Source organism: Heptranchias perlo, chromosome 37 (assembly GCF_035084215.1).
Source record: "Heptranchias perlo isolate sHepPer1 chromosome 37, sHepPer1.hap1, whole genome shotgun sequence".
NCBI classification, from domain to species: domain Eukaryota; kingdom Metazoa; phylum Chordata; class Chondrichthyes; order Hexanchiformes; family Hexanchidae; genus Heptranchias; species Heptranchias perlo.
Genome location: NC_090361.1, coordinates 6,017,029 through 6,043,544, shown reverse-complemented (window position 1 = coordinate 6,043,544; position 26,516 = coordinate 6,017,029). Strand labels below are relative to the sequence as shown.

Below are 26,516 nucleotides of genomic sequence, written 5' to 3'. Positions count from 1 at the left end.
TTGCTCGCAGCAGTGACCTGGAAATTAATCTTTAAAGCGTGGAGACTCCAGGGCATTCCTGGAGCATTGGCAACCCTAGTGCACCCTCACAATTAAAGAGAGGAGAAAATTGATATGATGGCCAACTAAAGAGCTCCATTGGAACAGGCCTGTAAGTTGGCTGACCAAGGATGGCAGAGGGAGACACCTTAGGAAAGTCAAGGGGAAGGAGAGAAAGTAATAAAACAAGGTACAAAAAAATAATTCACCATTGGTCACAGCATGGTAAAGAAACACGTGCTTTGATCTTCAGCTATAGGTGTGGGAGTGTATTTTTTTATATTGAGAAACCCAAGTGAAAGCCCATAATTAAGGACTCCCAAGTTTAGAAAGCGCCAAATAGAAAACTAAGTAAGTCAGGAAGTAATAGTTATGTGATGCCAAGCCTGGGTTTTAAAAGCCGATTGATTGAGAGCAGAGAGAGGTAAGGAGTTCCAGTTTTGAGGTCCTGAATTTGAACAGGAGACGGCGCAAGACTATGGAGTTCATTCTCCTCCTGTGGAAATAACCTTTCGTTATTTACATCTCAGCACTTTACAAATGGGAGGAAATTACCCACGGGCAAGAATAATGCAATTTCCTGAGGGTTTATGAATATCGGCATTCCTGCCATTTTACACATCATGAAAGATAGAACTTGCATTTATATAGCGCCTTTCATGACCTCAGGATGTCCCAAAGAACTTTACAGCCAATGAAGTACTTCTGAACTGTAGTCACTGTTGCATTGTGGGTGACGCAGCAGCCAATTTGCGTAGAGCAAGGTCCCACAAACAGCGATGTGATAATTACCAGATAATCTGTTTTAGTGATTTTGATTGAGGGATAAATATTGGCCAGGACACCAGGGAGAACTCCTCTGCTCTCTATCGAATAGTGTCATGGGATCAGCGTACACAACAGAATTTTTGCTCCAGCCTACTCATGGTGTGTTCAACATTAATTCTGGTTGAAGCATGCGTTCTGTTGTATTTGCATTTAACTGGTATTCTAGGTTTTTCAAGGGACTCATCAGCTAGGGTTGAAGATGGTAGGCCTGGTCTTTTAGGGACCATCCAGGCTCCCTGTTCTTTCAAATCATTCTGGTGCTGTGGAACGTCTCGCAATTGGTGCTCCCAGGATAGTAGACATTGTCTTGCATGATTAGGTTCCTAAGGCCAATACCACCTGGACATTTCAAATCTCGTGTTTTCCTAATCCCAATTCTCTTTTCTCTCTGTAGGAGGCACATATGAAGTTAAGCAACACGGTTTCTTCAAAGACCTGGACTGGACCAGTTTGCTGCGCCAGAAGGCAGAATTCATTCCACACCTGGAGTCAGAAGAGGACACCAGTTACTTTGACAGCAAGTGCTTTTCTACTGAGCAAGGCCTTTAGTTGGGGAAGGATTGGGGGGGGGGAGTTATGAGAATGGGTAATTTAAAGTTACAAATGCAATGTATATGATGCATTTTATTGTATCAATGCAACAGACAAGAAGTTTTAAATAATTTGCATGCTCATTGCTCAAGTGGAGTAAAGTTGTACTGTATGTGTGCGGGATGTGTCATGTCTTTCACTGGTCAAGACTACAAGCACAGTGAACATGTTAGTGCTAAAGCCACATAAAGTGGAGCTCTGGTTATATCACTGTTCTATCACCTACATTGTTTATTCCATCCCTTTGCTTAAGTAGGGATACAGGAGCTGCCCCGATGGCTCAGTTGGTTACAGTGTGGTGCTGGACTACTCAAAGCAGAAAGGCCCCAGGTTCTAAACGCGGCTTGTGTTGAACTAACTGATCTCAACTAGGTGGGGGAGGGAGGCAAAATTGGCCTTGCCACCCCCTGAATGAGGGAGAGAAACAAAAGTCAGGTCAGTTCCCATTCCCAATTGATATCCACCTACCTTTGTTGGAAAGTGGACATGCGTGTGTGGACATTGGGTCTAGATCTGGATTGCCTATGATGCTCTTCATGGTGGAACAGCTTGCCACCAATTACTAGCTCATGTATTAAAAACGGCAACTTGAGCGAGGTACCAGAAAGCGGCCAGTAATCATGAACGTGAACCCGCGAGGGGAAAATGTGTGGAGAAAAAAAGAAAGATATTGGGTCGAGACTGATGCTGAGTGGGATGGGCTGCACGTCATTTTTTTCATTAGTGATATCCTGCTTTCTCGGGTTCTCTGCCACAAATTGTTCCCTGGCTGAGAGAGCCAACTGGTAGCCCACTCCCAGCCCAGTGCCACATGTACCAGGAGTTGGATATCCTTCATCTCCACTCAGCTCCTCCCCTTGATGAGATTGGGAATTGGCTTTTCGGGGAACTATAATTATGAGCCTGTCTTCTGACTGCTCTGTGTGTTATTGTGCCAACACACCAATTCATTCCGGCTCTCTCACTTACAGAAAACCCAAAAAAAGACCCTTTCCAATTTTCTACCCTCCTCACCATGTACTTATGGTAATTATCATAAGAACCGGGGGGAGATGAGGAGAATAATTTTTACGCAGCAAGTTGTTATGACCTGGAACGCACTGCCGTAAAGGATGGTGGAGGCAGGACCACTAGCAGACGGTGGGACGGGTTGGAGGCTGTGTACGTTGATTGTGTGCTCCACCGAGTACATGGTCTCAGCCTCGCTGCTTGGAGGTGTAGAGCAGTGGAGAGGTCTCTTCCCATGTCGGCAAGGAGGTTCGGAGGAAGATCCACTCTTAGAGACCGCCTAGCATCTGGCAGCACTGGAGGCAGTCTGGGGGAGTAGGTCGCCATTGGCAGCATTGTAGTCTGGGGAAAGAAAGAAAACGACTTGCATTTATATAGCGCCTTTCACCACCTCAGGACGCCCCAAAGTGCTTTACAGCCAATGAAGTACTTTTGAAGCGTAGTCACTGTTGTAATGTAGGAAACGCGGCAGCCAATTTGCGCACAGCAAGATCCCACAAACAGCAATAATGATAATGACCACAATGTTTTAGTGATGTTGGTTGAGGGATAAATATTGACCAGGACACCGGGGAGAACTCCCCTGCTTTTCTTTGAAATAGCGCCAAGGGATCTTCTACGTCCCCTTGAGAGGGCAGGTTTAACATCTCATCTGAAAGACGGCACCTTCAACAGTGCAGCACTCCCTGAGGGCTGTATTGGAGTGTGAGTCCTAGATTATGTACTCAAGTCTCTGGAGCAGGACTTGAACCCATGACTTTCTGACTCATAGGCAAGAGTGCTACCAACTGAGCCACGGTTAACACGCAATCACCACAGCCAGGGAGAGCACTGGGCAATGGGGAGAGGGAATGGTGGGATTTCACTCCCTCACTATGAATCTGAAATGGTGCCGGTTTCTCTCTTGGCAGCTCGCACTGATCGCTATCACCACGTCAATTCCTACGATGAGGATGACACCAATGAGGATGAACCAGTGGAGATCCGACAGTTCTCCTCCTGCTCGCCCCGATTTATTAAGGTACCTCAGAGAACGCAATCCCTTTTCTCTTCCCTGATCGGTGTTGTGACGAGGATTTCAATACAGTGTAACGCTGGGTGTGTGAATGTTCCATACTTTGCGCAGAATGCCCAGCGGTACAGTTACAGAGCCCGGCCTTACCGATCAGGGTAGCACCTGACAGGCAAGACTTGGCGGCCTCCTGGAGCTGCTCCTCTCTTTAATTTTAATGAAGGTACAATTTCAGACTGCACAGCAATCGGTAACTTTCCAACCCTGGGAAAACATGCAACTGGCAACGTATGTAGACCACCGTTCCTGTCAAAGAGGTCACCGGACCTCCTGCAGAAGGAAAGAGACTTAAAATGGCAGGTCCTTGTAAAGGCCAAAAGTTCGAGAAAGTGTTAATACTGTAAAATGTATATTTCTGATTTTTTTTTCGCAACAGGAATACTTTGAACAAGAAATACTCCCCTAGACTCTCCTTTTAAACAAGCTCAAAAGAATCAATGACATTGCAGTTGTACAAGCTCCATTAGAAAGAGAAGGCTCTATAAGGCTGAATACATTCTCCTCATTTTATCCTTCCTACATTTTCTTCCTTTCTTATTCCACTGCTGTCCTCAATAGAGTTTAGAGAGCAGGCAGTGACACCTCCTGGCCTTCAGTATTACTGCAGCACCAAGTGAAGGGAAAACAACCCAGCTGATTCTCACACCCATAACATGGAATAAGAACATAAGAAATAGGAGCAGGAGTAGGCCCCACGGCCCCTCGAGCCTGCTCCGCCATTCAGTAAGATCATGGCTGATCTTCTACCTCAACTCCACTTTCCCGCCTGATCCCCATATCCCTTGATTCCCTTAGTGTGCAAATATCCATCAATCTCAGTCTTGAATATACTCGACGACTGAGCATCCGCAGCCCTCTGGGGTAGAGAATTCCAAAGATTCACAACTCTCTGAGTGAAGAAATTTTTCCTCATTTCGGTACTAGGTGGCCGACCCCTTATCCTGAGACTATGCCCCCCTAGTTCTGGACTCTCCAGCCAGAAGAAACAGCCTCTCAGCATCTACCCTGTTAAGCCCTCTAAGAATTTTATACATATCAATGAGATCACCTCTCAATCTTCTAAACGCCAGAGAATATAGCCCATTCTACTCAATCTCTCCTCACAGGACAATCCTCTCATCCCAGGAATCAATCCAGTGAACCTTCGTTGCACCCTATCTAAGGCAAGTATATCTGTCCTTAGGTAAGGAGACTAAAACAGTACACAGTACTCCAGGTGAGGTCTCACCAAAGCCCTATACAATTGCAGTAAGACCTCCTTTCTCTTATACTCCAGCCCCTTGCAATAAAGGCTAACATACCATATGCCTTCCTAATTGCTTGCTGTACCTGCATATTAACTTTCTGTGATTCATGTAGAAGGACACCCAACTCCCCCTGAATACCAACATTTCTTAGTCTCTCACCTTTAAAAAAATATTTTGCTTTTCTAGTCTTCCTACCAAAGTGTATAATTTCACATTTCCTCACATTATACTCCGTCTGCCACCTTCTCACCCACTCACTTAACCTGTCTCTTTCCCTTTGCAACCTCTTTGCATCCTCCTCACAGCTTAATTATAGGAACAATATTCCACTTCAGCATTCCCTGCATGGACTCGCGCTAGCTCTTTGGGAAATTGCGCACCAGCAGCTCTCCATAAATTTGAACTCATCCAAAACTCTTGTATCCTAACTCGCACCATTCACCCATCACCCCTGTGCTCACTGACCAACATTGTCTCCCGGTCCGGCAATGCCTCGATTTTAAAATTCTTATCTTGTTTTCAAATCCCTCCATGGCCTCGCCCCTCCTTATCTCTGTAATCTCCTCTAGCCCTACAACCTTCCGAGATCTCTGCGATTCTGGCCTCTTGCGCATCCCCGATTTCCTAGGTCCTAAGCCTGGAATTCCCTCCCTAAACCTCTCTGCCTCTCTACCTCTCTCCCCTCCTTTAAATCGCTCCTTAACACCCACCTCTTTGACCAAGCTTTTGATCACTTGTCCTAATATCTCCTCGGTGTCAAATTTTATTTGATAACGCTCCTGTGAAGTGCCTTGGGATGTTTTACTATGTTAAAGGCGCTGTATAAATGGAAGTTGTTGTGATATTCCAACCATTGAATTTAATTGTCAGAAAATAAGATACTAGGGATGCACAATTTCCCAATATGCTTTCCTGGTGGACCCAGACACACGCCAGGATGAAAATCTCCCCTAGTAGCTTTAGAATCTCCTTTCTCCCCTCCAGTTTCCTTCCCCCTCTTTCCCCCGATGGTGTTGGGGTACAATTGACTGAGTGCCACCTGCCCTCCCGTACCTCACCATTCTGCACGTGTGGCCTGAGGCAGTGAGTGTCGGCCCCCTGGTTACTGTGCTAACACTGGTTGTGATGTGTGCAGGTTTACAGCAGCATGGAGCGCCTCACGCAGCACGATGACCAGAAAGCCCCAGTGGTCACCCGACGCAACCTAAACAAGCATAAGGAGGAGAAAGGTGAGAAGATGGAGGGGCTGAGTTCCATCAGCACCAGGGACAAGAGCTGGAGGACGAGCTCGCCAGAGATGTAAGTAGTTCAACGACATTGCTCCCTTCAAGGTTCCTCTCTTCTATCGAAACACCAAGTATACTCTCCCAAACAAGCTTGCTCCTTCATTAATCCTTGTCAAAAGACTTATCTCCGTGACCAAATCCCTCATTGGCCTCGCCCCTCGCTACCTGTGTAACCTCCTTTATTTCAGATTTCCAGCACTCCCCCCCAGTATTTTGCCTTGGTTTTAAAATGGAATATTGGATGAGTTAGGATATTGTGGGCGAGTTTGGAAGATGGGTCGGTGTGGGAGGATGGGGGTAGGGTGGTAGGGGGCAGGTGGTTTCCACGCTGCCATGGAGGGGTGGTGGGGCTCACGTTTTCTCTGATCTACGCCACTTTCAGGAAGCGCCTGTCGGCGTCCGAGTCCTCGTACGGCGAGAGCGACTCTAGCCCGCCGCTCACTGTGCGCCGCAGGTTCTCCGCGCTCATGGACACCCACAAGTTCGCCACGCCCCTGGAGGATGATGCGGGGGTGACGCACAAACATCAGGGGGTGCAGACAATGGCGCCCCACCAGGATCAGGCCAGCCAGTCGGAGCCACGACGGAAAGACACGGAAGCACACGGTGCAGTCACTGCGGGAACTGCCGGCAGCAGTCCGACATTCCCAGGTGTGTGGCGCATGCTCTCTAACGGATAAGTAGTGTGATGGTTGATGCAAAAATAAATAAACACTTGCTTGCCTTCCTGCTAAACCTTTTCGATCTCGTTCCAGCCGACAGGCCAGTGAAGTTAAGCGAGTCGCTGTGCAGTGTTTCCAAGGAAACCGATTCCTCTTCGACAAAGGCAACGAGTGACCTGGCCGTCCGCAGAGCTCGTCATCAGCAACTGTCCGGGGACTGCGCGGACAAACGTCCCTCCCGGCCAGTGAACAAGGTCATCAAGTCAGCTTCAGCCACCGCCCTCTCAGTCATGATCCCTACAGGTATGGAACGGGAAACAACCGAAGCATCACTGCACAATAGCGCGGGGCCTTCGGAATCATTCTGGGATGTATCCTTCTGTGCTGTACCGTACTATGATACTATAAGAGCAGGGGAGTTGGACTAATTGGATAGCTCTTCCATAGAGCCGGCACAGGCATGATGGGCCAAATGGCCGCCTTCTGTGCTATACCATACTATGATATTAGGGATCTCACCGAGCCCCTAGGGAACATTCTAGGATGTATTAGGGATATCATGGGATGGAATAAGCAGAAGTTTTGGATTTCGTGTCCTTTAAAGAGTTGGACCCCAGGCTGTAAGTGAAACTAATTTAGTGCTTACTTCATTATTTAAGATTTTATTTTATTCCTGTGATTTTCTCAAGAAGCAATCAAAGAAATTATTTTTTTTGAGAATATTTTTTCTTAATATTTCCTTATGGCTGGGTGGATAAAGGTGCTGGGTTTTGTACTGACCCATGAGGACCAGGAAGGTTCCAGATTCATTGAGTTAATCTTAGCCTGGGCACAGTAGAGGTGCTGCGATCGGTATTACCACGTCTGGGTTAGTGAGGGGGGGAAAAATATCTGTGGGGGTTCCCCCCTTCAGATTGCTATCAAGTGACTGCTGGAAAGTGCTCATGTATGAGCATCGGATGAACATTGGATCAGGCCCCCACGGTTAAATAGCCAGTATTCATTGTCTAGTCTGGCAGAAATCTCAGAAGCGGCGGCGGAAACCAGGCAGTCAGTGGAATGGCACCTGAACCCACTTCCCGCCTGAAGTCAGGACGTGGACAATCGAGTCCTTCGTGCCGTTCACAGTTGTGAAGGTTCTCCCCTGATACACTCGTTCTTAGCACTGATGTCATATACCTCTCAGTCAATCCCACTGTCTCTTTTTTTTTGTATATCCAGTAGAGCAACATACCAGTTCTCCTCTCGCGAGCCCTATGTCTCCGAGGTCACTGTCGTCCAATCCCTCGTCACGGGATTCCTCGCCCAGCCGCGACTTCTCGCCAACGGTCACGAGCCTGAAGTCCCCGATCACCATCCACCGGTCAGGGAAGAAGTACGGCTTCACGCTCCGGGCCATCCGGGTGTACATGGGGGACAGCGACGTGTACAGTGTCCACCACATGGTCTGGGTGAGTACACATCTAGCAGACTGCCCACAGCTCAAGAGGGAGCAGCTTTCTCGTCTGTCCAGTGCGTTGCTATCTCTCTCAGGAGAAGGTGAAGTTGGCATCAAATCCAATCGCATTCTGTTCCTGCCATTAATTGGGGCAGGGGCCATCAGAGAGGGTTCAAATATAGTACATTGACGTCTTGCTACATGGGGAAAACTTGCCTTTTCAAGGTGAACTTTCTTTTATACCTCAAATGTTATCTTCGTGCACCTTCATTTTTGAATCCCATTTTGAGGAATTTGTCCCATTTTCTGATACCTTTGTATTGTTTAAGCGAAACAAGGTAAACGTTCCTGTCCAGCATAGTTGCAGAACCCTATTCTCATTGCATTGAATATTATAGAGAGGAAATGTTCAACAGTAGGCATAGAAATGTGAATGGATATTCCACTGGCTACACCAGAGTCAGGTAAGCCCTTTGGGCCCCTTTTCCCAGGAAGCCACTGCCCACAGTTCCCGTGAATCTCCCAATTCCCTTCCCTATCTCTGGGATAGTCAGACCAGCCAAAGTAAGGGAGCATGGGGACCATACCAATGTGTAGAAGCCTCCCTCCAAGCTCTCAGACCCCATAACACTGCTCCTGCCCCATAGCAAGGTGGAGTCTCTCTCTCATTGACAGCTTTCCACAGAGGAATCCCAGCCTTTGCTTTTGGACGGCTGGGATTCCCCTGCAACTGCGGAATTGTGAAATGTCCTTTTAATGTGTATATCTAACACAATTGTTCCGGGTTCTAATCAACTCGTGAGGTTCAGCTCGACACATAACTTTATTAATCAAAGTCCACGTAAATTCAGTTAGTCACAACATTAATGGACAGTTAACAAGAGTCTATTGGACCTATTCTAATACAAGCAGCAATTAAATGGTAGACTACAGACTTTACACACTTGGGACACTTGGCTGGGTTGGATGCTGTCTCCCGATGTCGATCTCTACTGAAAAAGGAAAAACAATTGCAGGGCTATGGGGAAAGAACAGGGGGAGTGTGATTAATTGGATAGCTCAGGCACCGGCATGATGGGCCGAATGGCCTCCTTCTGTGCTCTTATGATCCTATGAACTAACACAATTGTATATGTTCCTGCAAACTACTGTACGAGCACAATGTATCATGATCGAATGCTCAATAAGCATCTTCAAAATCCAAAAACAACAGGAAAATCAGCTAATGCCGCTATTGTGGACTGTCTCTGAGTGGCACGATGCTTTTAACTTTCCCTTTCCCCGTTGCAGCACGTAGAAGAGGGAGGACCCGCCAATGAAGCTGGGCTTTGCGCTGGTGACCTTATAACTCATGTTAATGGAGAGCCTGTCCATGGGCTGGTCCATACAGAAGTTGTGGAACTCATACTGAAGGTAGTGTGCAGTGTTAATACACAATAGTGAATTTTTGAGTAACTCGCCGTCAAAATTAACCTAGTCGCACAGGCAGTTCCATGCCATGAAGCCAATATTTCTTCAATTCAATAATTGGTCTGTGACCGCAGTCTGTTTCACAAGAACGTTTAAAATTATGAAGGGGTTTAATAAGGTAGACGTAGAGAAGATGTTTCCACTTGTGGGGGGAGACCAAAACTAGGGGCCATAAATATAAGATAGTCACCAATAAATCCAATAGGGAATTCAGGAGAAACTTCTTTACCCAAAAAGTGGTTAGAATGTGGAACTTGCTACTACAGGGAGTAGTTGAGGCGAATAGCAGAGATGCATTTAAGGGGAAGCTAGATAAGTACATGAGGGGGAAAGGAATAGAAGGAAATGGTGTTAGGGTTGTATGAAGAGGGGTGAAAGGAGGCTCGTGTGAAGCATAAACGCCGGCATAGACCAGTTGGACCGAATGGCCTGTTTCTGTGCTATAAATTCTGTGTAATTGTATATATTTTATAATTAACACCCTTTACCCTGTGCTGTACTCAATTCCTGCTAGTCAGGTTGTGCAGCACATTTCTCCTGAATTTCAGTGCATTCCAATCTGATGGGAAAAATTCCCCCCACTCTCCTCCTTGCTGGAAACGTATGTGAAATGAACCCAGTTCATAATGGGTGTTGTCCCACGGCATTCAACTTTCTAGGATTGGCACTAATTGGCAACCTCATTCAATCAGCCCCATTTAGAAAGGCTGTAAAGGAAAATAATTAAAAAATGAGAGACTTTGCTCCAGAAAAAAAGTTTATTCCTGTTCAGTTTATTGTACTTTGAGGCCAAGCTGACTTTAGGACAGGCCGCTGCCTGGGCCTTGAATCTGTCCCAATCTCTTTGATTGATACATATGGCTCCATAGAGAGGCCACAACATGGTGGGATGTGGGTTCACCCTCTCCAACTCCCATGTGATGAGCTTTCCGATTCCTGCCGTGTATTCCCGGGAATGCAGCGAGTGGAAAGTGCCTTGCTCGCCCATACAGTGAGTGACTCCCAGACCACCTCTGAAACCCCGCCCCCCACCACCCCAAAGCACAGTTATAACATGGCACTGGCAGGGGGCCGGGAGCAGGAACGGTTTATGGTATGGAGCAACTTCAGAACTGGAGAGATTTCTGCTTCTTAATGTTCCTTCTTTGTCCAGTGACTAAAACTGATCATCAGCTCTTTAAACTCACTATTTGTGAAGAGCTTTTGCATTGAAACTGATGTTTGCCTTTAACTCGCCCTGTCCTTTCTACAGAGTGGAAACAAAGTGACTGTAACCACCACACCATTTGAGAACACGTCCATCAAGATTGGACCAGCCAGGAGATCCAGCTACAAAGCCAAAATGGCAAGAAGGAATAAGAAAACCACAGGAAAGGATGGACAGGAGAGGTAAGGGAATGGACTGGTGCTGAAAAGTACCATTCCAGTAGATCACACACTGGGACATTCTTAACAGAGTACCTCAATACTGATGCAGTTAATGATTCAGTTGGCATATAAAGATCTGCAGTGTTCTTACAATATAGCTGATCAGATCAGAACCTGACATTTAATAAAGAGCAGAACTTGCATTTATGTAGCACCTCATCACCATGGAAATGTCTCAAAGTGCTTCACATATAATTAATTAATTTGAAGCACAGTGACAGTTGTTATGTAAGCAATGTAATGGTGAGTTTTGTATCCTTGACCTGTTTACTGTATTTGTGATATGATGTGCTGTCAAAGAGATAACGGTAAAGAACTATGATGGTACCATATGCCACCTCCCCCTCACGATCCCAAATTCCTCCTTTGCTGCTGTTGTTGTGAACTGGTCCATACTGTAATCAGTGGGATGGATATTTGTGGATTGATGGTCGTTTAATTAACTCTTAATGATCCAGATGTTTACCCCCCCCCCCCCTCCCTCTGCAGTAGTAAGAAGCGGAGCTCCTTATTTCGAAAGATAACCAAACAGTCTAACCTGCTGCACACCAGCCGCAGCCTCTCATCCTTGAACCGCTCGCTCTCATCCAGCGACAGCCTGCCTGGGTCGCCTACGCATAGTCTCTCTGCTCGGTCACCTACACAGACCTACAGACCAACACCCGACTCTGGCTATTTAGGTATTACTACTCGATGTAGCTGTTTCAACAGAATGCAATTGGAGGGAGTCACCGTGTAATAAACCCTTTAAGACAAAGAGGGATCTACAAGCAATGTATTTACACTTTCAGTTTGGGAGTTTTTAAAACCCTTTCAGGGTGAGACAACAACTTGCGTTTATATAGCGCCCTTAACGTAGTAAAACGTCCCAAGGCGCTTCACGGGAGCGTTATCAAACAAAATTTGACACCAAACCACATAAAGAGATATTAGGAAAGGTGCGAGGTAGGTTTTAAGGAGCGTCTTAAAGGAGGAGGGAGAGGCGGAGAGATTTAGGGAGGGAATTCCAGAGCTTAGAGCTTAGGGCCTAGGCAGCTGAAGGCACGGCCGCCAATGGTGGAACGATTAAAATCGGGGATGCGCAAGAGGCCAGAATTGGAAGAGGGTGGAGATCTCGGAGGGTTGTCGGGCTGGAGGAGGTTACAGAGACAGAAAATGTGTATCTCATTTTTTGAGCGAATACGAGCTGATCTCCCGTGGTGTTGCTTAAGGGCAATCTGGTGTCTGAGCACAGCTGTGTACAAGAGAATGGCATGAAAAACGGGTGCATTCCCACTGCAACTCCTGCAGTCTAAATAATACATTGTGAGGTCAATTAGATGGAGCATAGCATTACATAAAATTTGCAGCATTGAAACAAGCTATTCGACCCAACTGGTCTATGCCGGTGTTTATGCCTGCTCCCACCCCTCTTCATCTAACCCTATCAGCATAACCTTCTATTCCTTTGTCCCTCTTGTGTTTATCTAGCTTGCCCTTAAATGGAAGCTATGGTAAGGGGAAATCTATTTAAAATCTATATGTCTATATGTGGAATTTAATATATTTATCTTTTTTTCTCCACAGGAGGAGGTGGCAACTCATCTCAAAGTAGCTCCCCCGGCTCTAGTGTACCCAATTCCCCAGCCACCCCACACCACATCAGGCCCAGCAGCCTTCACGGGCTGTCCCCAAAGCTTCAACGCCAATACAGATCAGCACGGTGCAAGTCAGCAGGGAACATCCCACTGTCCCCTCTCGCTCACACTCCGTCACCAACTCACCCTTCCCCTCAGCATCCTTCCTTCCCTCTACCCGCCCACACTGTGGGAAGTTCAAACACTACCCAGACATTCCCCATCAAGTTGCACTCGTCACCTCCGGTCGTCAGGCCGAGACCCAAGAGTGCAGAGCCGCCGAGGTCCCCTTTACTTAAGAGGGTGCAGTCCGCTGAAAAACTATCTGTCCCGCTTTCTTCCGAGAAGAAGCTAGCAATCCGCAAGCATAGCCTGGAGGCATCCCATTCTGATTTTCGGAAGGATGGCCTACATAGTGATACTAGTCTACAGAGTCTAATGGAATCGGATGGAGAAGTCCTGGGATCAAAGGTCGATGGCAGTGAAGTGGGGACCTTCAGACAGATGGCGGTAAGGAAACTGGGTAGACAGGAGTCTCCGCTAAACATTGATAGAGATATATTTTCTACCATCAGGCAAGAAAGGGGAGAAGGACTTGACCCTGTACAGGAACTAGAAGTTAAGATAAGTGATCATGAGGAAAAGCCAATGGAAGGGGCCATATTAAACCAAGAAGAAACAAAGAAAACCTGTTCCGCAATGGCCTCTCACCGTAGCTCTGGTGGGACAAATGACATTTCTAAAAATGGGGCTGAAGACCAAGGAAAAAATTCTTCAGTTTATTCATCATTGAAGGAATCTAGTGGAAAGACTGTTCCATCAAAGCCGCAGATTTCTGAGCCTTCTTCAGAAAGAGTAGCAGACAAAAAATCAGTGTCCTCAGCTCAAAGTTTAGATAAGGATGCACCATGTGGTACCACGGGTGAAAAAAATGGTGTACCTTCTTCCTCTGTTCCAAAAACACACAACAGGTGTACTGGATTATCGCAAATCTTAAGACCCGATACTTTGCCAACGCCTTCTGAAGTGAAAGTATCTCCAGTACCCGTATCAACCAGCCTTAATGTCAATGTCATGCGGTCAGTCCAAATAGACTGTGTTTCAAAACCTCCAGCGAAAATACATCCTGAGGAGCCCAAGAAGACAAGTTCCATTGATCCGCCAGACAGGAGACACCAAGGAGTGCAAACTGAGCCGTTGGGAACTGGCTCCCGGAGCCAGAATGGTGTATGCAAACTAAAGCCAGACAATGGCACCGTGAAATTGCCAAGTCAAAGGTCAGAGCAAAGAGATGCATCTCCAGTGATTGGATCTCATCCGGGACCTAGGGAAAAGGGGAAAACAGCTGAAATTCCTGCCAATCTGGAACCGACAAAACCTGCAGGAAGCGGTGACGGAAAAGATGCCCACAAGAAGGGAATGGTATGCGAGACCAAAGATAACTTTGAAGAACCATGCAAAACTGAGAAGAAGGTCTACCTTCATGAGATTCTGCCTCAGGATTGCCTCCTTTATCCAACTAAAAGACCTGATGCTGTAGATAAAAGTGCCCCGATTAACTGTTACAAAGGAGCATTTGAAACATCTTCAGAGGGTAAAGGAGTCTTGGAGGTCACAACAAAGAAGCCTCCCACCGCTACACCATGCGGACCTGGGCAAGGGTCTTCAACAATAGTGTCATCAGGTACAGACAAGCCAGGTTTTGTCAACCATTTAGCCACAGCGGCAAAGAATGTACTAGGGCCAGTGAAAATGGCAATCCCTGTGACACCTGCAACAATGGAAAGACGGAAGGCAGGGGACAACGCAAAGACACTTGCTGAGCAACAAGGGAACTCCACAACCCTGTCGGGACCGCTCACTAAGCCGGTATCCAAAGCAACTTCACACGACATAGCCAGTGTGGCTCTTCTTGAAAAGAAAGAGATAAGCCATCAGAAACTTTAATAAGTGCTTTGTGCTCTGACCTGCAAATAACAGGATGAGTGAAGCGGTGAGAAACCATTTATAAATCAGACTGTTCATGACACGAGTCAAACCATGCAACCGGGGAAAAAAAAGCTTAAGAATCTCAGATTCTGATTGCAAAGGTGCTCATTCAGTTGAAAACAAAAATTGCAAAGGTTTAAATATTTCAAAAGAATGTGAAAGGTGTAAAAAAAACCTAGTGTTTCAGCATCATGTGACTGCATGTTTGTGTACAAAATATACTGGCTAAGTGCATTACATGCTTAACTGCTTCTACATGTGGATACGTCATATACTTAAATATTCTGAAGTGCTCTTGTAAATGGGTTAGTAAATTATTGAAGTTGTGTGATCTGGCTGCGGATCTGCGTTAACCCTTGTCAACACCTTGCATTCTGAGAACGTATTCTGAATTTCAGAATCAGCACTGCACAGGATCTCACAAGGACCCAAGCATCTATTACTGGCTGTAGATTAGGAATTCTAATGTGCTTTAAGCAGCTCTTGCCCTCTCGTTCAACATAGAAGCTTTGTTTTCATACACTATTGCTGTATTATGGCATTCTCTGGTCCGGTTTTGATGGATATTTTTGTTGCCTGACTTACTGACTGTTCAGAGCTGGAGGTGTCTGTTTAGATGATTACTCCCAGTTACTTCTGAATGACCAGGGCCCCACAGTATATAGGAAACAACTCACCCTTTAAGAAAACCGTGTGATGGGAATTTCTTTGCTCAGCTCTGGGTCCGTGTGAAATCGTACATCACCTTTTAGATGCTGAGAGAAGGTAACTCAGTGCAACTCCCAGTGCTATCAGACATTCTGATTCCTTTCAAGCGAGCCTAATGAAACTGTTACTTTGCGAGAAAGAGATACTCGGGCCAATTCCTCTGGTGCTGTGGAGGTACCATATTCTCAGAATGGATTTAGCCATCTCAGCTCGGTTTAATTGGCCACCGTATTTGAAAATTTCAATTTGCCAAAAATTTGCATGGTGCCAGCGTTTGATATCAATGGTAAATGGGAGCAGGTCAGGTGCTGTTTCCACATTGGTCCTCAAAACATTTAATTGCTGCTCAGCTATAATTTTGTTTGTTTGGCGCAATGGATTTTACGTGGGGTTAGCAACATGCTACATGACCATCAAAACATCACAGTCTGTTGGTACAGTGAAATCTACCTGCTGTAACGTCACTTTGGAATGAGTTGGGAGAACACTCGTCCATACAGACCGCATCAAACTGACGTAGTGGGATGTAGCAAAGAGGGTCCACAAGGCCTGGGGCTAAATACCAACCTGCAGTCTTTCTAAACGCCTTCTTAGTTACATATTAGGTGATGAATTGTTCCTAACGATGTATTTCCATCACTAGACTGAGCATTGTGCTTAAGTTAACCTTGTATATAAAAGCTGGTGTGGTACTGTAATGATAGGATGGTTGTAGACCTCAGGTAAGAGGAGTGGACCTCACTGAAATGTTAATTTGCACCAGAGTTGCATTGTAGCAGTAGACACTACAAGTAGCAAATAGTTGAATTGTTGCAAACAAATTCTACTGTGCCTTTCGATGAGTGCAGCCAATTTCTAGTCTTTTTATTTTGCGCTAGATTCAACAGTAACTTTCAAAAAGGAATTGGATAAATACTTGAAGGGAAGAAAATTGCAGGGCTATGGGGAAAGAGCAGGGGAGTGGGACTAATTGGATGGCTCTTTCACAGGCATGAATGGCCGAATAGCCTCCTTCTGTGCCATAAGATTCTAGTTAATCTAGTGACAGGCTGATGGCCAGTGTGATGGTGCTGTTTATAACCCTGGGTCAGATGAAATGATAGAAGTCCATCAATTGGAAGCCTGGTTACTGGAATGTCTCCGAACTCTACCAGGACAATTTTGAGTCAGCATGAAGCTCGGGAAGAGTAGGCCTCTAACCAACTGCAAAAGGCAAATTGGGAGGCTGGCAAATAAGTCAGGCTTTCTTACCAAGGTTTATTTATATATTGCAGATAATGGCCTGGTAATTTGAGAAATAGTCAGCCATCCTTTATTGTTCAGTGTCAGTTCAAATGACCTATCCCGCCCAAGCATTTCCCCAGCTTTCACTGTGGGCCTGTGATTTCATCCAGCTCCCAGCTCATTTACACAATCCGCACTGGACACAAATAATGCGCTGAGAAGCAATGTAAAGGCTAGTTAGTGGGGTTTGTAGCCAGAGGATATCACAGGATTGCAGTGCACCATAGGGGAAACACTTGAGTCTTCCTGACAGAATGTTGTCATCACCGCACACTTCTGTTTTTTTTTGAGGAGAATACTTTCTCTTTTAAAGTATTTCTCCTATTTCTCTTTCCCGGGTACCTCTCTCTTTCTCTCTGCACAGCACACAGTTCCAGAGCAGGCCAGTGTTGTCCTGCTCATCAGGCCAAACCATTAAGAAATCAGTTGCTAGCTTGGGCGAGACAGCGGCCAGGGGTGACACCCCATCTGATTTGCCGACTCTGTCTGTGCAGAAGTGCCCAGTTTCCAGTCAGCATCCACCCCAGAACAGAGGAGTCAGGGACACAAACCTGTGTCTCACAAATCCGTGGCAGAATACATTGAAATTTCTGTCTACGGAGGCCACCAAAGCTCTTCGTGTTTAAAAGAGCTTTTATTCATTCTCAGGATGTGGGCATCGCTGGCAAGGCCAGCCTTTATTGCCCATCTTGAACCGCTGCAGTCCGCCTGGTGAAGGCCCACTGTTTTACTGTGGAGCTGGGAGGAGCACTCCTGCTCCTCCTGGCTTCATGATGAGGTAAGTAACGCACGTACGGCACATACTGCAGTCATTCGCAGTCCAATTTGGCGAAGGGACCTGAACTAGGCCCCCCCAATTTACATATGCAATGAGCCTAACACCACCTTTAAGGTGCGTGCTCTGGACGCCTACGGAGCAGCCCTAACCAATATGGTGGGTGGCGCACTTCCATAACGGAATGGGCGCGCGCAGATTGGACCCTTAGGTGCCCGTTTTATGCCTGTAAAACAGGTGCAGCACCATCGAATTTCTAGGCCACTGCATTTTAATGACATGTTACCGCAGAAGAAATGGCCAATACTTGTAGCTGGATGAGGACACATATAATCAGCAAGAGTTCTAACACAAAAAAACAATTCTACCTAGTAGATTGCTATTAGTATTGTGAATATATTTTATGCTATAACCTGCGCTTTAATGAAAAATGTTACTTTTCTTATTTGACGGTTTAGGGTAGAAATTCTAATCGGCAAACTTCACATTTGAAAGCTTAAGTGCGGGTACTACATTCCGGTGTGTGCTTTCTTTCCACACGCACGAACCCATTTACCTGTGTAAGAATAACGCACAGGAATGTAGCAAAAGCACATTAAGGTTTCGGAGCTGAAGTTTGCCATTTCTGCCCCTTTGTCTTAGCTCCAGGGACTTCCTCGCTCGTTTTCTTTTTTGTCTCTTGACACTAGCAAGTTTAACTGAAAAGTTCAGCTTGGGAACCAGGTGTTTGAATTGTGTGGAAGAGTTTGTGATGATTTCTAAGCTTGTTTTGTTTTTGCTAAGCTGTTTTACCACGCACCATGTGGTTTTGTCCATTCAGAGATATGCAAAAGCAGACCCCGGAGCTGATGTGTTAGGTTAGGTGGCTTGGGGGGTGGGTGGCTTGGGGGGTGGGAGTTCGTCTTACATGGTAAGGCTAAGCGGACAATAGTACTGGAAGCCTGTGGCCAGTGGGGTACCACAGGGATCGGTGCTGGGTCCCTTGCTGTTTGTGGTCTACGTTAATGACTTGGATATGAATGTAAAAGGTATGATCAGTAAGTTCGCTGATGATACAAAGATTGGTAGGGTGGTAAATAGCGAGGAGAATAGCCTCAGTCTGCAGGACGATATAGATGGGTTGGTCAGATGGGCGGAACAGTGGCAAATGGAATTTAACCCGGAAAAGTGCGAGGTGATGCACTTTGGAGGGACTAACAAGGCAGGGGAATACACAATGAATGGGAGGACCCTAGGCAAGACAGAGGGTCAGAGGGATCTTGGTGTGCAAGTTCACAGATCCCTGAAGGCGGCGGAACAGGTAGATAAGGTGGTAAAGAAGGCATATGGGATACTTGCCTTTATTAGCCGAGGCATAGAATATAAGAGCAAGGAGGTTATGATGGAGCTGTATAAAACACTGGTTAGGCCACAGCTGGAGTACTGTGTGCAGTTCTGGTCGCCACACTACAGGAAGGATGTGATCGCTTTGGAGAGGGTACAGAGGAGATTCACCAGGATGTTACCAGGGCTGGAGCGCTTCAGCTATGAAGAGAGACTGGGAAGATTGGGTTTGTTTTCCTTGGAGCAGAGGAGGCTGAGGGGGGACATGATTGAGGTGTACAAAATTATGAGGGGCACAGATAGGATGGATACTAAGGAGCTTTTTCCCTTCGTTGAGGGTTCTATAACAAGGGGACATAGATTCAAGGTAAAAGGCGGGAGGTTTAGAGGGGATTTTAGAAAGAACTTTTTCACCCAGAGGGTGGTTGGAGTCTGGAACTCACTGTCTGAAAGGGTTGTGGAGGCAGGAACCCTCACAACATTCAAGAAGCATTTGGATGAGCACTTGAAATGCCATAGCATACAAGGCTACGGACCAAATGCTGGAATATGGGATTAGAGTAGACAGGGCTGATGGCCGGCGCGGACACGATGGGCCGAAGGGCCTCTATCCGTGCTGTATAACTCTATGACTCTATGAGTACGTCAGCAGTCAGTTTTCCCCACAGCTAGAATTGACTTCAATGGAAAAGAAAATCAGACAGAGTGTAAACCAGGTTGCCAATTCGCCATCCTCTGTTTTGGCCTTTATGCCATTGTGTGGTATTTGGAGATAAGCTAAAATATAAGTTTGTTATGTGCTTTCTCCAGAAGAAAGTGCCCATTAAAATGCCAAGGATTTAGCTCCAAACAGAATCATCTGACTCGTGCCCAGCTGTGTAGTGGAGAATATGCGGAAATGACAGGCAGGAAAAGACCAGCTGGTCCATCAAGCCTGCCCCACACTCCATGATACCTGGAGCGTCATAACTGGACACTTCTACCCCCCTCCCCCTCCTCCTTCCCCCAACAGCCATGTAATAATCTGGGAGAGGCAAAAAAAATACCCAGGGCCAAAAAGGGAAAATAAATCTGGAAAACTTTTCTCTCCCACCCCTCTCACCCGATCGAAACCAATCCAGGAGTCCAGGAGAAACTTCTTTACCCAGAAAGTGGTGCTAATGTGGAACTTGCTACCACATGGAGTAGTTGAGGCGAATAGCACAGATGCATTTAAGAAGAAGCTAGATAAGTACATGAGGGAGAAAGGAATAGAAGGATATGCTGATAGGGTGAGGGGAAGTAGGAAGGGAGGAGGCTCGTGTGGAGCATGAACACTGGCACAGACTAGCTGGGCCGAATGGCCTGTTCCTGTGCTGTACATTCGATGGAATGTAGAAGTGCAGCTGGAACTTTGCTGTGTTTCCCCTATCTCCACCCTTATGAGGGGCACTTTGCTTCCTTTCTGCTCTGCCTATGTTCACAGGAATACTGGTTTCCCAGGTAGGATCCAGCATCCGGAAAGGACTGTACCTCCTTCTAGATGCCGGGCAGTATTTTTGCAGTTAAGGACGGGCAGACACTTGGGATCAGAATGGTCACATCTCGCATTATACCCACAGCGAAAAGCGAGAGGGAAATGCATTCTCATCCACTATGTCCATTTGAGCATTGCTGCTACATTACAGGATGAACAAGTGGGGCGGGGCTTGCAATTTTTATTTGTTGTACGAGAGCTTGAAGAGCACAACTTGATAGAAGTGGCCAATTTTAATATGGGGGAGGGGGGGGTGGGGGAGGAGGCAGACCGCAGTATCTTCAGACACATTTCTTTACACCCCCAGTCCTGATCTTATCCCTCTGAAACATCTCCTCGACACCCCCACCAACCCACTTACGACCATAGTTCAAATCGATTATCAGCAGCTCCTCGTGATTTCAACGGCATCATCTCAAACAGATCAAAAGCAAAATACTGCGGATGCTGGAAATCTGAAATGAAAACAGAAAATGCTGGAATTACTCAGCAGGTCAGGCCAGCGTCTGTGGAAAGACAAACAGAGTTAACGTTTCAGGTCAATGACCTTTCATCAGGTCACCAACCTGAAATGTTAACTGTCTCTCTCTCTCCACAGATGCTGCCTGACCTGCTGAGTAATTCCAGCAATTTCTGTTCTTAACTTAAGCAGAAACTACAGTAAATGATTTATTTTTTAAAAAATCCTCTCAAGTATTGGTAACCTGCCCACCATATCGGCCATGCTTGCACCAGTTTTTGCAGTGTTCTCTAAAGATTATTGGGGGCAGGGGCTTGCTTGTCAGCTCTGTAAACAACTGAACGCACCTCAGGATGTTATGAGTTTCCGTCAAACATTTTCATCCAGTTTGGCACTGAGAATCTGCACCTCAAGCCCTGCAAATTAGTGGTGTCATCCAATACAACCTGTTCCACTGCTGCCTGTGATTTCAGTTCAGTCTCCATGTTGCCTGAAAGATTCACCTGTATCGTGTACTTTGTTTTGTCTCTATGCAAAGCTGAACATTCTCGCCTGATGCTCTGGTGTGATTTCCCCCCCACCCCCACCTCTTGTATGTTATTTTTTTAAAGTGACGATAATTATGAATTGAACACAAAATGTTGTTGTCTTTAATGACATTCCTGGATGTGTTAGTGCAACATGTCTGCACTGTTTAACTGTGATACTGTAGGTTTACAAAAGGTACTGTTTTTTTTTGACGGAGAATAGTAAATTATTGCTGTTTAATATATATGTAAGTGTTGTGTCCACCATTTCAGTCAATCTAAAGCTCTGTGCATTCTGGAGAGTGGGTGTGAGGAAAATTATTAATAACCTAAAACTGCAAGATTTTAAAACATTTTTGTTGGCAATAAGGCATCAAATCATTCACCACTGAGCTGCTCCTGCTATCTACCTGTCCATCACTGTGTCTGTAACAGTGCTGAATAACTTAAATATTAGAGAGTTAGCGTTGAAACTTACCTCGGTATAGGGCATGTGAGGTAGGCCAGGTTTATCTGATGGTTTCCGGTCATTCTTCACGTGTAAATAGAAAGTAAAATCTTTAATTATACCTTTCACTGCATGGTGTAGCAACAGCAGCACTTTTTAGAGCTGAGAGTGTGTGACGGAGAGAATGTGGACCACAAGGGGGAGCATTTTGATCAGGATCTGTTTAAATGGACAGGAATGAACAGTGAATAAACCACTGGCTCTCCCAACACTCCAGGCACAGCAAGTATGCTGATACTGTGCATTAGAATTCACAATCAGTCAATTCGATGATCAAATCTCACTGAGGAATCTTTGGTGATGTTTCAGTGACTGGACATACAACATGACAAAAATGCAGCGACACTGGCAGAAAGTTGCGACAGTACACATGGTGATCTGGGGTACATTTGTAAAAAAAAAGTTGGCACGAGTCTAAAGTGGGGAAATTTGCTTTATAGCCACACCGATTTTTGTCACTAAATTTGCGAATGAAGGAAAATACACCTCCCAATTGATTGACCAATTAAGATATCTCTGCAATTTATTTATTTATTTTCAAGATTAGACCCATATTGTTGAGAAGGGTTCTAATGGCTACAGTGAGAAAATTGAATGTTATTTATTTATTTACTGAATAGGAGACTGGAAGCCCTTGTGTTTTCATCTTTAATCCTTAGACCAAAACTCTTTATCCCCTCACCCTGCCCCAAGTGTGAGACTCCTGCAGTCAGCACGCATCAGCCTCTCCTACTTGCTGGGAAGGTTACAGCTTTGAGCAGAAAGATTGCTGAAAATTCGTGTCAGTGCAAATTTCTGAAATCGAGTTGCACTGTTCAAAGCGCCCAAAATCATCTCCGTGACTGAGAGTCGGTCACGTGGTCTGCGGGCGGCAGCTTGTTACTCTGGCTGTGTGGGTGACGTGCCAGCTCTTGTCGGCTGGACGCTGTGCTAGTCATGTAAGTTATGTAGGATGGGGAGAAGCTGGAGAGTCTGGAGACAGGACAGAGGGGTAGAGTGTGAGCAGCAAGGTGCGGCAGAGACGAGTGCATGAAGGAAGTTTTAAAAAGAAAGAGTTTGCACGTCCCAAAGCACTTCGCAGCTGATGAATTACTTTCACGCTGTGGCAAAAGCAGCAAAAGGAAGGGGCAGTAACAAAAAGATCACAAAAGTGAATTGCTAAAGGTTCGGCACCCCCCCACCACTGAATTTCCCTCTTGTCCTAGGCTGAAACCTGACAGCTTTATTATTCAGGTGCCTGTGTAATCCTGTAGTCTAGTGATACCATAGAATAAGCAAGTTCACATAGTCCGAAAGATCCTGGCTATGGGGTGAGTTTAAAGCTGGAATTTCATCCTCCATTTCTGTGTGAATGTCTTAATGGATCAGTGGTACATTTTGATTTCTTGTCCCCTTCACTGTGTCTTCTTTTCCTTTTGACTGGTTTCTTATTTTTTTTTTGATTCTATTTAATTAATTTAGGCTAACTTTTGAGAAAAAAACAGTTCCTATAGTTTTCAAACAAAAACAGAAAGACATGCCCAGCAGGTCGATCAGCATCTGAGAGGGAAAGATGGGGCAATTGTTCTGTGGGAACTTTCATCAGAAATGTTAACTTCGCGGGACAGGCTTGGGCTCTTCAATGTTGAAAGGAGGCAACTGAGAGGGGACTTACAGAGGTATATAAGATAGAAAATGGTAACAATAAATCTGGGCTACTATGGGGCTATAATGACCTTGGGCACTGCATGCACATGCACACGGGTGAGCTGACTTTGCACAATAATGCAGCCCATTAGTACCTTTTAAGTATTGCTCACCTGATTCATTCGGAGCACCGAATTTACAGGGACAGGATTTTCCCAGCAGCTCACAAAGGGCCGCTGGCACTTTACCTGGAGCATATTTGGTCACCTGGTGGGGGGGGGGGGGGAGAAAAATACTCTCATTTACTGTGGCCCTTTCCTGGAAGCGCCCATTTCCAATGATGCACTTCTCGGGTGCACCATTCACATGATGGGAAGCAGACTCTATTTACAATGTAAATGGGGCCTTGCGCCCAACTGATACACAGGCTCCTAGTGCCCTAGCTGCTTCCCACCAGCACTCGGTGCATCAGGCACCAAGTAGGCTTCAGGCCTCTGCCAACAGTAATACTGCAATCCAGCGCCCAAAGCGTGACAGTTTTTTGGGCACCGCATATCTTGTCGATGACCCCATTGTCAAATTAAATCAGGGCCCATAGGTTCAAACTAGCAAAAGGCACATTTATGACTGATTTCATTAAGTACTTCTTCACACAAAGAGTGAAGTAAAGTAGTGGAGATGAAATTTTTCAAATCATTTGAGAGGCATTTGAATGCAGCAATAGTGGACTGCAGATTTCTCTGGTTGGATAAACTTGGGTGTATCAAATGGCATTCTTCATCTGTATTATCTTGTTATCTTTTAATTGCAGATGCTGCTCGAACTGCTGTGTTTTTTTTTACAACATATTTTGTTTTATTTCAGATTTCCAGCATTCAGTTTCTCTTTTTACCTCAACTTTAAAAGAGAATTAAGATCCCACAAGTGGTTAAGTTAAGCAGCTTTGAAAATGTAAACAATCCCTGTAAAAGCCAACTGACCTAAAATTCAACGCAATGTATTCTATACAAAATGCCAACGGGTTGATGTTTGGTCCCTATTTACTATTACGTTATATCGTATTGCTTCCTAAAATTAATATTCCTCTGTGGAAGGCTTTTCCAGAATAGCTGTATAGTGGTACTGAGATTATAGCAACAGCTTTTGTGATGTAGGCAGACTTACATTGTAATGTTTGTGTGCGTGTAAGACCTACTGCTCACAGTGAGGCCTGAATACTTGCTAAGTATACTATATAACATGCACATCATTCACCTTGCTAAGTGAAGATGTCACATGCAGTCATTTGACGTTGCACGGCAAATAATTTGCGATTGGCTCCACCTTTGATTTTTGTTTATGACTGGTGCCCGGAAAAAGAGTAAAAATCTCTTCAGTTTTCACTGCTTCTGGTGGGAGAATGGTGTAAAATTTAACGTTAACTTTTTGTTCCTTGTCTTGTTTGTGAACAGTGGTCCATGCGACAACATCGACCACATCAGCTACCGCTAACTTTTAAAAATATTTTTATCTCATCCTTCATCAAAACTAAAATTAAATGTTGAAACACCAGTCATTGCCCAGTCTAGCACTGAGCCACACAGAGCAGATGGTCTCATGCTCATCCCCAGTGTATGCTGTTAGCTGATCTCCATTCCGATGGCAAAATAGATAGTTCTCACAACAGGGCTCAGTGCCTCTTGACCACAGAAGGGAAATTCAGCCGAGGGGGGGTCCACTCCTGATCACTATCCAGTGACCCCCTGCTAAAGTGTGAATGTTGAGTGAGGACAGGACTGAATGCTTTCTGAACGATGCCCCCCATAGTCAAATGCCCCACTGACAATCACTACCCAGGCCCATGTGATAAATAGACACTTGTGAAACTGCACCCTATAAGAGTGGAAACAGAGAAAGACACTTTAAATGTTTGCAGCAAATACAACAGTGAGAATTTGCCCAAATCTCCAACATGATGGTGAATGAGCAACTACCCAAAGGTCACTAATGGTCCTTTAATCTAACACCCCACTAAATTTGACGGGCAATGGGCGAATTATTGTGAAAGCTGCTGATCACTGCGGAGTGAACAGTTAGTCAATAAGTAGCTTAGCACGTGTAAAATAAATCTGTGTAGCTTCAGAAACCTTTGACTAATAATCCTCCAGATCAAGGGGAAGGAAAGTGTAAGAGGAACACTTTCAATAGAATCTACTAGCCCCTAGACTTTCCCCCTTTGAAGTCCAAGAAACAGTATCCTCTACAACACTTGTATATATTAGCAACGCAGTGATGCATAGGTGGATGGATGTTGGATGTGCCACTTTGGGCCAAAAGAGAAATAAAACCCTAAAGGGAATGTTTTTGTCTGTTCACTAATGTTAGCAAAACTAGATATGACCATAAAACAACAAACACCACTTTATACTCCTAATTTTCCACTAAAATTAGTGGACAGAGGAAAATATACCCCTAAAGAAACTAATAAGTTATACAGACACCCAGCACGTGTCTCCAGTTTAAAATAATGCGACTTGAAGTGATGCAAAATAAATGGATCAGCTGTTTTATAAATGTCCAGTGTGTGTTAGAACTGATTTGTATATATTGAGTCGTCTTTACAGAGTAATGTTTAAAGTAAATGAAACTTGTCGAGGCCTGTAGGCCAGGTACCTTCACACTGTTTAACAGTGGATATTGCAGGGCAGCTGTATGTAATATTTATACATTTCATTTTCTTATTGCCTTAAATTTATTTCCTCACTGCTTCTGTATTTCACTGATTGTGTGAAAAAAATTAAAATTAATTTTAAAAAATTGAGCTGCGTTGGGGTTATGGTCATTTATCTTCAACTTTACAAAAAAAAAGGAGGAAGTATTAGTGTCTCTGGACCCTGTTGAAAAATGTAAGGTACAACTTGAGGCACTATACTATAGAGAAACACGATAAATTAAATAAAGATTTATTGCCCCATCTTCCACTGTAACTCATTCTATACACAAAGGGGTGAATTGTTACATTTACCATCTCCCCCCCCCCCGCCCTGGGTGGTAACTGATTGGCCGCCCGTTTTGCACATTGCCCAATTCTTGTTTCCAATCACTTCAAAGGAAACCACAATTGGGTGGGAAGCAA

The 26,516-nt window shown here is 45.3% G+C and overlaps 1 protein-coding gene across 1 annotated transcript in view; it reads left to right on the top strand.

Moving 5' to 3' along the window:
• The window catches only part of LOC137304279 (microtubule-associated serine/threonine-protein kinase 1-like), a 74,317-nt gene extending 59,588 nt beyond the window's left edge, over positions 1–14,729 (top strand). Inside the window, exons 18-27 of the mRNA XM_067972831.1 lie at positions 1,262–1,384; positions 3,378–3,487; positions 5,921–6,084; positions 6,454–6,722; positions 6,827–7,036; positions 7,955–8,184; positions 9,462–9,584; positions 10,894–11,030; positions 11,559–11,749; positions 12,636–14,729. Coding sequence (XP_067828932.1) covers positions 1,262–1,384; positions 3,378–3,487; positions 5,921–6,084; positions 6,454–6,722; positions 6,827–7,036; positions 7,955–8,184; positions 9,462–9,584; positions 10,894–11,030; positions 11,559–11,749; positions 12,636–14,632 — 3,554 coding nt within the window. The 3' untranslated portion in view covers positions 14,633–14,729. The remainder of the gene's footprint in view (positions 1–1,261; positions 1,385–3,377; positions 3,488–5,920; positions 6,085–6,453; positions 6,723–6,826; positions 7,037–7,954; positions 8,185–9,461; positions 9,585–10,893; positions 11,031–11,558; positions 11,750–12,635) is intronic.
• The last annotated feature ends 11,787 nt before the right edge of the window (positions 14,730–26,516 follow it).